Here is a 12,492-nt window from a genome sequence, read left to right as displayed (position 1 = left end):
ATGCGTGCCCAAGATCCCGAGAGGAGAATGGAGGAGAAGGGATTGCGGCGTGGCCATCCCCCCTGGGGGGTGATTTCTCGCTTTCTGTCTCTATGTCTGTCTCTGTCTGTCTGGCAAGCGCACATGCCCCACAGAGAAAACCTCTCCAAAAAAAAAAAAAGAAAAAAGAAAAAACAGCTTATATGCCAGCGTGAGTTTTAGAATCTCCTGTATTTTGTTTTTGTGTGTCAAAACTAAAAGCAAATTTTCTTTCTTTTCCTAAATAGATAAGACATGTGTGATACAAAATTCATCAGGTGGGACCAGCAGATGGAGTAATGATTAATGTTGCTGAACTCCCACATGGCTGACTGCGGTTCTAGTCCTGGACCCAGTGGTTTGAAATTCACGCAATGAGTGTGTGAATGTGTGCCCAAAATCCCAAGAGGAGACGGCAGGAGAAGGGACTGTGGCATAGCCATCCCCCGCAGCGCTCACCACCAGGCGTCATTTCTCATATTCTGTCTCTTGTCTCCCTGGTGAGTGCACGTATGCTACAGCAAAAATCTAAAATACAAAAACAAAACTCACAAGGTACAGAAGATATACATGAACTCTAGCAGCCCTCCTGTTCTGTATCCCAGATATCTAGGTCTCCCTCCAGTTTCCAGTTCCAGTTTCTTACATATACAACCAAACAACAATTACGTAATCCAAACAATGCATTCCTTTACAAAAATACATATCCACATGGTATAAGATAATATACATGGTATTCTGTAGCTTTTGCATTTATTTTCTTGTTCACTAATGACTTAATATTAGTCAAGAGTACTAAAATAATGTTTTTTCATTTTACTACAGTTTTTCATTTGCCAAATTAATAATCTGCTATAACCTGAGAGGTAAAAAAAAAAAAAAAAAAAAAAAAAAAAAAGTACTACTAAAATAGTCTTTTCAGAAAAAGAAAATGCTAAATGATTGATATATTGCAAACTTTCTAAATTTTACTGATGATAAAATGGAAACAACCCAAGAGTTTTATCACTGATTTTGGATAAAAAGACACTGGTGAAAATCAAAACCCCTTAGCACAGAAAACACTTCAAGTTCTGTTTCCCACTGCTGATAACTTAAACATTATACATGTACTAAATGCATGAAATGCTCATGAACACTGCCATGACAAGTCTAGCACAGCAGGGCTGGAGGCCACAGAGGTTAGCCCCATAGTGGTGGACATCCATCCCTCAGCCCCTGTGCTGCCAGGGTCACTGCCCCTGTTCTCTGGCCCTTATCTCCAGTCAGGCATCAAGACCACCCACTGGCGCCATTATGATTCTTTTCTGTCTGAGCCTTTTCTATTCCAGGCAAAATGGTTTCTAACTTTAGGGTAGATTTTGTTTTTCAATTTAATCATCTTTGTGGGTGGTGTGGAAATAAATTTCCCAGTGTTAGGCTGTATTTGTGGAAAACTGGTTAGAAAGTTTACTTGTCCTTACTTTTTCTTCTATTAGCCAACTATTTGAGAGCAAGTAAATTTTTCTGAGTCTCAGTTTCAATGACTGTAATAATGTTAGATGATGTTTTAATTCCTAAAGATGTTTGAATTATAGGAGGAAAACAATTCTTCTCCAATGTTTTCCTTTAAGGAAAAAGAAAGTAGCTTGTAAGAAAATAAACTGACATTAAGAATTTTTTAAAGGGTTTTTTTTTTTTTTTTTTTTTTTGCCATTTTAGGGGTTTGTACACTCCCCAAAGAGAGACAGAGAGAAGAGGGAAAGTGAGAAATTATCCCCCCAGGGTGGATGGCCAAGCTGCAATCCCTTCTACTCCATTCTCCTCTCAGCATTTCAGGGCACACACATCCACAGGTCTGGGATTTGAACCATGGTTGGCCATGTGGGAATCTGGTACTTTAACCACTATGCCACCTGCTGGCCCAAATTAAGGATTTTTTTTTTTTAATGAAAATTAGGAAAAAGAGAGAAAGAGCAAAATACATACATGTAAAGTGCCAAAAGATATGCAAGCCCAATTTTGTAGATGATAGTTCTCTTTAAGAACTGGACCCAGCTGCTTAAACTCATGCCAGGCGCATGTGCATGCATGCCCAAGATCCCAAGAGGAGAATGGAGAAGGGACTGCAGCATCCCCCCTCGGGGCTGATTTCTCGCTTTCTATCTGTGTCTTTCTGGTGAGCGCACGTGCCCTCTAGCAAAAACTTCTCAAAAAAAAAAAAAATTAAAAAAAGAACTGATGTTTTAGATTACTGCCAAAAGGGATTACAGAATCTTAAATCATTCATGAAAATTTAACCATTTTCTCTGAGCTCTAGGACATAATGCAGGGAAAAGTGCCCTGATACATTTAGAGAACTGAAAGGATGTTCTTGTTAGCCAGATAATTAAATTAACTGGAACCAGCACTGGGGCAGAGCGTTTAGTGCTGAAGAAGTATTGTAGAGCTTATTATTTACTGTTGGCATACACATACCCAAGCATGATACTAAGTGCTTCACAAGCATTTTCCCATTTACTGCTCAAAACAATTTCTACAAGAAAACTGGGGCTTAAGAGAGAAGGGCAAGTGATGGAGCATGAATTTCAGCTTCACATGACTACAAAGCCCATGCTCCTGATTACTGACAAAAACCTGACAGGAAACAATCGACCTAAGCAACAAATTATTTGACACCTCTATCAATTTTGGTTCATGCACACATAACTCAAACACCATTTTTTTTTTTTTGAGAGGTTTTCGCTATAGGGCGCGTGCACTCTCCCGACAGACAGACATAGAGACAGAAAGCGAGAAATCACCCCCCAGGGGGGATGGTCACACCGCAATCCCTTCTCCTCCATTCTCCTCTCGGGATCTTGGGCACACACGCCCGGCATGAGTTTTAAGCCACCGGGTCTGGGACGTGAACCTCGGTTGACAACGTGGGAGTCCAGCGACATAGCCATTACGCTAACTGCTGGTTCCCAGACCAAAATTCTTTTCTTCAAGGAACAACATTATAAGTTAGAAAAACCAAACTAACAATTTGGAATAGACTCTTACTCAATTTAGAATTATATTTAAAATAAAATAAAACCAAACACTTCCTACCAACTGTTTCATTAACAGTCAAATAGTTATTATTCAAATATAATGTAGCAGAACAGCACTTTTTAGAAAACAATTGTTACATTCATTTAAAGGCCATGGTAGCTCGCCCCAGAAAGACCAGCCAACCATGTCCTTTGACTGGCAAGCTCCCTTACTCTCATGCTGTTGCAGACACTGTTCCTCCTGCCCGGAATGCTTTCCCCAGCCTCTCCAGCTGGCAAACTCACACTCTGTCCAAATCCCTGCGAGTGCATTTTCCTGTAAATCTCTAAGCAGAGGCAGATTTAAGTGCCCCTTCCCCTAGCCTGCTGCTGGACCCTTCTGAACTCCTGATGTGTGTGGATACTGTTCAAGGTCACTGCAATGACCTGTTTATGTGTCTACTTTCCCTTAAGATTGAAAGCTACTCAAAGACAGGAACCATGCATCTTCATCTACATTTTTTCAGACCCTACTGCAGAATCTGGTACAAAACAGTTGGTGTTTATCACTTACCTAACTATAATACAAACCAACAAACTACAAACATTTAACATCTTTCCAGAGACTAACATATCATGTATATTATAATATATATTACATATATGTATATACTTAACTCTCCTATAGATGAATCTGTACTTCTAGTTTTCAGATAGGCAGAAAAGGAGCTGTTTTCTGAAAATATCTATTAAACAACTAAACACAATGTATAGTGGGTAATGTGAGAGATTTACAAATAAGGTACATCATCTTATGGGATTATAATAAAGTGAAGGACTAAAAAAAAATTTTTTTTGAGGTTTTTGCCACAAGGTATTGTGTGCTTGCCCAAGAGAAACAAAGAGAGACAGTGAGAAGCAAAGTAAGAAAGCATCCCCTGGGTGGATAGACATGCTATGATCCCTTCTCTTCCATTCTCCTCTTGGGATTTTGAGTTAGCATGCACCTGTGCTGATATTCAGGGGCCACTGGGTCCAGGATTTGAACCATGGTCAGCCATGTGGGAGTCCAGTGCCTTAACCACCATGCCACCTGCTGGCCCCAGGAAAATTTAGCTTTATTTTTATTCATGATAGAGAACACATGCATACACATGAGACAGAGAGACAAAGGGGGAGAAGGAGGCAGGGAGGGATGGAGAGAGGGGAGGAGAGAGAAAAAGAAAGAAGCATTCTCTAGGACCTTAGCATGCTGCAATTCCCTTCCCCCAGTCCTCTAGGTCATCAGGATCTTGGGTACACACACGTGACATGGAGAATGCTTATGGTTGTTTCAAAATGTTGTTCAATATGAACACTCGTAAAAATAAACGCTATTGGGTTGTCAGAAAAATCATAACATATTTTTCTTTGTTCTTCTATTCAAAAATGATCATTACTTTCCCTGATAGTTTACTGCACAAACTAGAAAGACTAACAGGACTACTGAGGAAGGGCCTGACAGATAACGGTTAAACTGGGCCCTGAGTGGACAGTAAAAGTACTATATTCTACAACAGAGAATAAACAACATGAACAAAAAGGTTCAGAATAACAAGTGTGTATTATACATTTGAAAATTAAACATGGAGGACCAGCAGATGGTGTAATGGCTATGTCACTGGACTCCCATGTAGTCGACTGTGATTTGAGTCCTGGACCCGGTGGCTTAAACTCAAGCCAGGCGTGTGAGCGTGCATGCCTAAGATCCCAAGAGGAGAATGGAAGAGAAGGGATTGCAGCGTGGCCATTCCCCCTGGGGGGTGATTTCTTGCTTTCTGTCTCTGTCTCTCTGGCAAGTGCACGGCGCCCTGTAGCAAAAACCTCTAAAAAAAAAAAAAATCCAAACTTCACATGGATGTAATTCACCTAATCCTCATGAAAACTCAGGAGCTAGCCACGATTATTATCCCTATTTTGTAAAGGAGGAAACTCAGCCACAGAAAGGTGAGTAAGTTGTCTGAGGCAACAAAGTTGCAAAGCCAAATTTAGATGCTGAGTCTAGCTTTATAGTCTAGGCTCTTAACCACTGTCTTGGTGTACACACAAGTGGGTACACAACACACTCTTTTATGTTAAATATATTTATATATAATATATAAAATATAAAATATAAAATAACTACTGTAAAATAATTATTTATTTAATTTTATCATCATTATTATTGAATTTGCAATAGGGCACATGCATTCACCAGAGAGAGATAGCAAGAGAAAAAGAGACAGAGGGAGAAAGAGAGAAAGTGAAAAAGTGAGCCACCAGGTCGGGAACCCAAACAGTGGTTGGTAGGAGTACAGCAGCTCAATCACCATGCCACCTACTGGGCCCATCTTAACTTTTTTTTTTTTTTAATTATTTTATTTTATTCATTATCATTACTTTATTTTATTTTTTTGAAGTTGACCTGAAAGAGAGAGAAGGTGAAAAAGCAAGCTGCCACAGTCAGCCATGTGGGAGGCCAGACCACCTGCCATGTGGGAGGCCAGACCACCTGCCACCTGCCAGACCCTCACTTATTTTTAAGTACCAGTTTAGTGGCCTTCAGAACAGTCACACTGGGGACCAACATTTGGTGTAATGGCTATGTCGCTGGACTCCCACGTAGTCGACCGTGGTTCTCGTCCCGGACCCGGTGGCTTAAAACTCACGCCAGGCACGTGTGTGTGCATGCCCAAGATCCCAAGAGGAGAATGGAGAAGAAGGGATTGTGGCGTGCCATCCCCCTGGGGGGTGATTTCTCATTTTCTGTCTCTCTGTCTCTGTCTGTCTGGCGAGTGCACGCGCCCTATAGCAAAAAAAACTCTCCAAAAAAGAACAGTTACACTGGGGACCAGCAGTTAGCGTAATGGCTATGTAGCTGAACTCCCATGGAGCGGAGCCGGTGGCTTAAACTCACGTCAGGTGCGTGTGCATGCGAGCCCAAGATCCCTAGAGGAGAAGGGATTGCGGAGTGGCCATCTCCCCCGGGGGGTGGGGTGGGGTGTGATTTCTCGCTTTCTATCTCTTTGTCTCTGTCTTTCTGGTGAGTGTACGTGCCCTATAGCAAAAAACTCTCTCAAAAAAAAAAAAAAAAGAAAAAGAAAGAATAGTCACACTGTTGTGCCCCTAATTTCTATAACTCTTTTCATCTTACAAAGCTGAAACTCTACACCTATTAACCACCACTCTCCATTTCCCTTGGCAACAAATATTCTACCTCTGTCTCCATTAATTTGATTACCTTAAGTACCTAACATCAACTTTTTTGGGGGGAGGGGAGAGGTTTTTGCTACAGGGCACATGTGTTCACTGGAGAGACAGAGAGATAGAAAGTGAGAAATCATCTCCCAGTGGAGGATGGCCACAACGCAATCCCTTCTCTTCCGTTTTCTTCTCGGGCACACACATACACATGTCCAGTGTGAAAAAACTCACAGTCACCAGTTGTGGGACTCACACCGTGGTCAACTACATGTGAGTCCAACGACATAACCATTATGCCATCTGCTGGTCCCCCAAAGAGTTTTAATGTTCTAAAAATAGGTATTCTTTGCTAACATAAGGTAATTTATACAATATGAAAAAAAGGTAAGATATTTAGGTAAATTAATTAAGAGAAAATATTCCCTTTATAATAAATGATTTCTAGGAAGACAAGTAAATGTGGAATTCATGTATAACCTTAAATTAGAACAAGTTTTTTTTATAGCAATACATTTAATAAACACAGAAAGTACATTTTAAAAAAAGAAAGACAAAATTAAACTATTAAACATCACTTGCACAAACATCACAAACAGCCTGAGAGTTTGGGGAAAGTACTAACCAGTTACTGCCAGCAGCTGTGAAACTCTCACCTCCATTTCCTCCCGGTGAGACCTGTCTCTATCTTCAAACTCACGTGTCCTTCTCCGAGCCTCTTCAAAGGCCTGTTGTGCTAATGCATCCTCCTGCTGTCAGGATATAAGAAACAGTTATTTTAATTTTGATTTATAATAAAACTTTTAAACTTAAAGATGCCTTATTTTCTTTTTTTTTTTTTTGGAGAGGTTTTTGCTATAGGGCGCGTGTGCTGGCAAGACAGAGAGAGACATAGAGACAGAAAGCGAGAAATCACCCCTCAGGGGGGATGGTCACGCCGCAATCCCTTCTCTTTCATTCTCCTCTTGGAATCTTGGGCACGCACACACATGCGCCCGGCCTGAGTTTTAAGCCACCAGGTCCAGGACGCGAACCATGGTCGACTACATGGGAGTCCAGCGACATAGCCATTACACTAACTCCTGGTTCCCAAGATGCCTTATTTTCTGAAGGAAACAACTAACCAAATATTTCTTAAAACATCAATACCATAAAAAAGGTCAAAGGTACTTTTATAACAAAAATAAAAAACAAAATCAGTATTTTCATTTTACATTGTGAAACAGTCATTATGTTCAATCATATTCTAACAAATGAAAACGTTCTTCCCTTTTCTTTATCTTAGCCTACTCACCAAAATAAAATCCTATTCAAGTCAATATTTAAATCACAGAGGTACTGGGGCCAGCAGATGGCATAGAGGTTAAGGCACTAGACTCCCACATGGTCGGCTGCAGTTAGAGTCTGGGGCCCAGTGGCTTGAAACTCACATTGGGTACCTGTACGTACATGCCCAAAATCTCAGGAGGAGACTGGAGGAGAAGGGACTGCAGTATGGCCAGCCACTTCAGGTGGTGATCTCTCACTTTCTCTCTGTCTCTTCAGCGGGCATACACACCCTACTGCAAAAAACTCTCCAAATAATAAGGAAATAAATATAAATAAATAAATAAACCACAGAAGTACACGAAAAAAAAAGTGATATTTTTATCATTTGCAAAGACTTTGACACCAATATAGAAATATAAAAGATTAACAAACTTGACTATACAAATGTTAGAAACTTCTAAACAACAAAAAAGCAAATAAAATTTCAGGAGAAATTATTAAGAAAATAGTATTTGGAATATATAACAAATCTACCCTAACCTTTCTCAGGTAATGGATAAAGATGTGCACATGAAGGAAATCTAGTCTTGGTTGATGGCCCCATTCATTTACTTCTACTGGAAACAAGAGCAATCTTTGACTTTTCACTCTTGTCCCCCAGAGTTAATCGACCACTGCATCCTACCCATTTGACCATCCACATATTTTCAGTTTTTGCTATAGGGCACATATGCTCACTAAAGGCAGAGACAGAGACATACAGAGAGAGAAAGTGAGAAATTACCGTTCCTGGAGTGATGGCCAGGCCGCAATCTCTTCTCCTCCATTCTCCTCTCAGGATTTTGGGCATGCATGCACATGTGCCAAGCATGTCTCTCAAGCTGCCAGGTCCAGGACTCACCGCAGTTGGCCGTGTGAGATCCAGTCTTTTTAACCACCATGCTACCCACTGGCCCCCTTCCCACAAATTTTTGGAATCCTCAATTCCCTGTTTAGTCATATAAACATTTTCCTACTTCAGGCCCCTAAGAGCTTACCTACATTACTGCAAAAGTTTCTTAAACAGTCTCTTCCTATTTCCATTCTGTCATGTCCCACCCCAACCCACCACACAGCCATCAGAGCATGCCTTTTAAAACACAATTTGACCACAGTTGTTCCGTGCCCCCCACCCTGCCCTGGACTTTAAAAAGTCCTTTCACCATCTAAAGCTGATGATGTTCAACCTTGCAGTCATACATTTCCAAATACTCACACTTTCAATGGTACACTGAAAAAACTACATGGCCCAAAACATTACCAGCACTCACTTTCTCAGATTCACTGCAGCCTGGGTGGCCATATAACTCAGTTTTGGCCAACGAGACAAAAGCATGGCCTCTTGCAAACATAATAATGCACATGTAGTCATACACTGAGTATAATACTGCAGGAAGATGGAAGGACCCAGGGTCTTTGATTAATACCAGGCCTGAACTACGTACTGTAGGATATCTTGTTTTGTGTGATAAGTCCTTTATTTGTCACTGTTAGCAGAGCTTTTTAAATACTTTAAACTTTAGCAACATAATGTCTCTAACTTAAATGGAACTGACAGGTGTGATCAAATTCCCATTATGATGCCCTTACCAGGGCAAGGTATTTCATTTCTCTAAGCTTCAGTAAACTTACAGTAAAACAGGCATAGTAACACTTCATGAGACTGTTGTAAAGATTAAATGACACAAGACATAAAAAGTGCTTAAGCATATTACCTGATAGCATTCAGTAAGTGCTAGCTAGTAAGCACTTAGGAATACATAAAATTCACACATTCCAATAAATGTCCTTATACATACATACAATGTTCGCAGCATATGTAAGTCAGAGGTACCTACAAAAAAATACTGTTTCCAATTCCCAAGGACTTTCTGTAATTTAGTCAGGCAACAACTGGGACACATCTGCTGATGACAGGATACCCCTTCTGCCCTGTGTATTAATTAATTGACTTTTTTATTTATTCCACAAATATTTATTGACCTTTTATTATGTCCACATCACCGTGTGAGGTACTGCAGATACATATGAAAGAATAACTGGTGCTTTTCCTTATGGAGCTTTGGGTCTAGAGGGCATGAACAAAAAACTAATGAATTAATATAAAATTAGACTCAAGTGCAAGAGAGGAAAATTAGAGGGAGAAATAAATATATAACATATAATCTAACTAAGGAAGTTATTAATCACATATATGTGTATATATACATATAAAGATGACCTCTATGAACAAGACACATACACACTACCTCTAACAGTCTTTCTTTAAAAAGAATTATTTATTTAATTCCATTTGTTATTATTATTATTATCATTTTAATTTGACCAGAGAGAGACAGACAGAGAGAGAGAAAAAGGGAAAGTGAGAAAGCAAGCCGCCAGGTCCAGGACTTGAACCATGGTCAACCATGTGGGAATCCAGTACCCATATTCACCACACCTCCTGCCAGCCCCTCTCTAACAGTCTTATTTTTTTTATTTTATTTACTCATTTATTTTAACTAGACACACACACACACACACACACACACACACACACACACACACACAAAGAGAGAGTGAGAAAGCAAGTCGCCAGATCCAGGACTCGAACTGTGGTCAGCCATGCAGGAGTGTCCAGCACCTTAACCACCACACCACCTGCTGGTCCCATTTTTTTAAAAATTTTTTCTTTAATGATTTTATTTATCTTTATCTATCTATTTATTTATTTATTTTTATTTGACCATAGAGGGATAGAGTGAGAGAGTGAGAGAGAAAGTAAGAAAGCAAGCATGTGGGAGTTCAGCACCTTTAACCACCATGCCACCTGCCGGCCCCTCTCTAACAGTCTTAACACCACAATCTACCACCAGGCTCAGACAGCCTGGGGTCTCCAGGTGCAAACACAGAACCTTCCTATGTGGGCCAGTCTTGCAGAGTGTTACTGTTGTGCCACCAGTCGGTCCCTAATAACCACTGTCATGTATTATTATTTTATTTTTTTAATTTTTAGAGTTATTTTTATTTAATTTTATTTATTTATTCATTTGTTTATTTCAATTTGACCAGACAGAGACAGAATGAGAGAGAGAAAGTGAGAAAGCAAGCCACCAGGTCCGGGACTCAAACCGCGGTTGGCCACATGGGAATCCAGCGCACTTAACCACCATGCCACCTGCCAGTCCCTTTAAAATTTTTTTTTAATTTTTAGAGTTTTTATTTAACTTTATTTATTTACTTATCCACTATCATGTATTATAACAATTAACATTTTTTGTGGGGGTAGAGGTTTTTGCTATAGGGCGCATGTGCTCGCCAGAAAGACAGAGAGACAGAAAGCGAGAAATCACCCCTCAGGGAGGATGGCCACGCCGCAATCCCTTCTCCTCCTGGGATCTTGGCACGCGCACACACACGCACCTGGCGTGAGTTCAAGTCTCCGGGTCCGGGACTCGAACTGTGGTCGACTACATGGGAGTCCAGTGACATAACCATTATGCTAACTGCTGATCCCTATTTCTCTTTTCTTAAAATTACAAAAAAGTATTAATACTATCCTCTGCAGTAAAAATAAACCAGGAGAGATCTGGTAGCTTTCTACATTCTAGTTCCAACTGCTGTCTTAGTCTTCTCTGGTGACGTGTAAGATGTACGTGCAGTGGAAGAGTTCACACTTCACAAAGGGTAAAATCAGAAAGATAATCAGCGATTATCAGCGTTAGCCTGATCCTTTCCTGTCACAATGTAATCAGCTCCCTTTCAAGGACAGAGTAACGGCTTTTGGTGTTAGTTCTATATGCTCAACCATAAAGAAGGCTCAAATGGTTAGGGACAACTAACTCTATCCTGTCTCAAGTGACAGATGAAGAGGTTTTTGTTTGTTTTAAAGAATTAATTAATTTTATTTATTATTTACTTATTTGACCAGAGAGAGACAGAGAGAAAGGGAAAGTGAGAAAGCAAGCTATCAGGTCAGGGACTCAAACGTGGTCAGCCATGTGGGAGTCCAGTGCCTTAACCATCACATCACCTGCCAGTCCCAGATGAAGCATGTTTAACACTCCATGGTCTATACTACGACCTGCACAGTAACCAGTGGGGTAAGCATAAAACCAGGTTAGGTGTCTGGGAAATCTATGAGGGAAAGACTTAGCAGTCCTGCCACAGAGCATGTACGGAATATTAAGACCACTCCTGCCACAGTCATTTTGTCTTAAACGACAATTATATTTATTTTAATTTGGTAATACTTACCTTTCTGTAGTAAAGATTTTTTTAAAAATGAAGTTCATGTTTAATGAAAAACTAAGAATCAAATTCATTTCCAAGAAAGCTGATGACAAATGTATAATATGCATAAAATATCTGATCCCTTCTGTGGGAACCAGAATGATATCACTGATCACATGAAAACCAAAAGCAGCCAATCTGCTGAAAAAGCATCAGTATCTGCTTTAAAGACAACAATTCTAACATGTGCAGCTGTAAATTATGTATTTAACGCATCACTCTGCAGAATATAACTTTTCACTTAAATGAAATGGCTTCTAAATTAATTTCACCCACATTCTTGTACACTCACAAAAAGCAAAGTTGTTTACATGTTGGCTTAATAGAAAAACCTTGTGAACAGATAAAGGCCACCAGTTTCACGTCAGTATCTTCAGGTACTTCAAAGAAAAAAAACCTGTCAATTCTTGTAATGGTTCATTTTTTTCTAACTATCCATTAAATAGAGTAAAACTTTTTAAAAGCCACAACATTAAAGGTGAAACATCATTTGGATTGCCAAAGTAAAATAATTTAGATAATACAATGAAGTAGGACCAACAGATGGTATAATGGTTAGGCTGCTGGACTTCCACGTAGTTGACCATGGTTCAAGTTCCAGATAGAGTGGCTTAAAACTCACAATGGGCACATGTGTGCCCAACCAAAATCCTGAGAGGAGAATGGAAGAGAAGGAATT

General features: G+C 39.9%; 1 protein-coding gene across 1 annotated transcript in view; it reads right to left on the bottom strand.

Moving 5' to 3' along the window:
- CBFB (core-binding factor subunit beta) overlaps window positions 1–12,492 on the bottom strand; it is a gene marked incomplete at its 5' end in the record, with an annotated part of 63,691 nt that overhangs the window by 14,239 nt on the left and 36,960 nt on the right. The window contains 1 exon segment of the mRNA XM_006155581.3: window positions 6,859–6,985. Within this exon segment, the coding sequence (XP_006155643.2) occupies window positions 6,859–6,985 (127 nt within the window).

The sequence above is a fragment of the Tupaia chinensis genome, unplaced genomic scaffold (assembly GCF_000334495.1).
Source record: "Tupaia chinensis unplaced genomic scaffold, TupChi_1.0 Scaffold000463_1, whole genome shotgun sequence".
Classification (NCBI taxonomy): domain Eukaryota; kingdom Metazoa; phylum Chordata; class Mammalia; order Scandentia; family Tupaiidae; genus Tupaia; species Tupaia belangeri.
The sequence above is the reverse complement of the archived record's forward strand: the minus strand, read 5'-3'. Positions and strand labels throughout refer to the sequence as shown.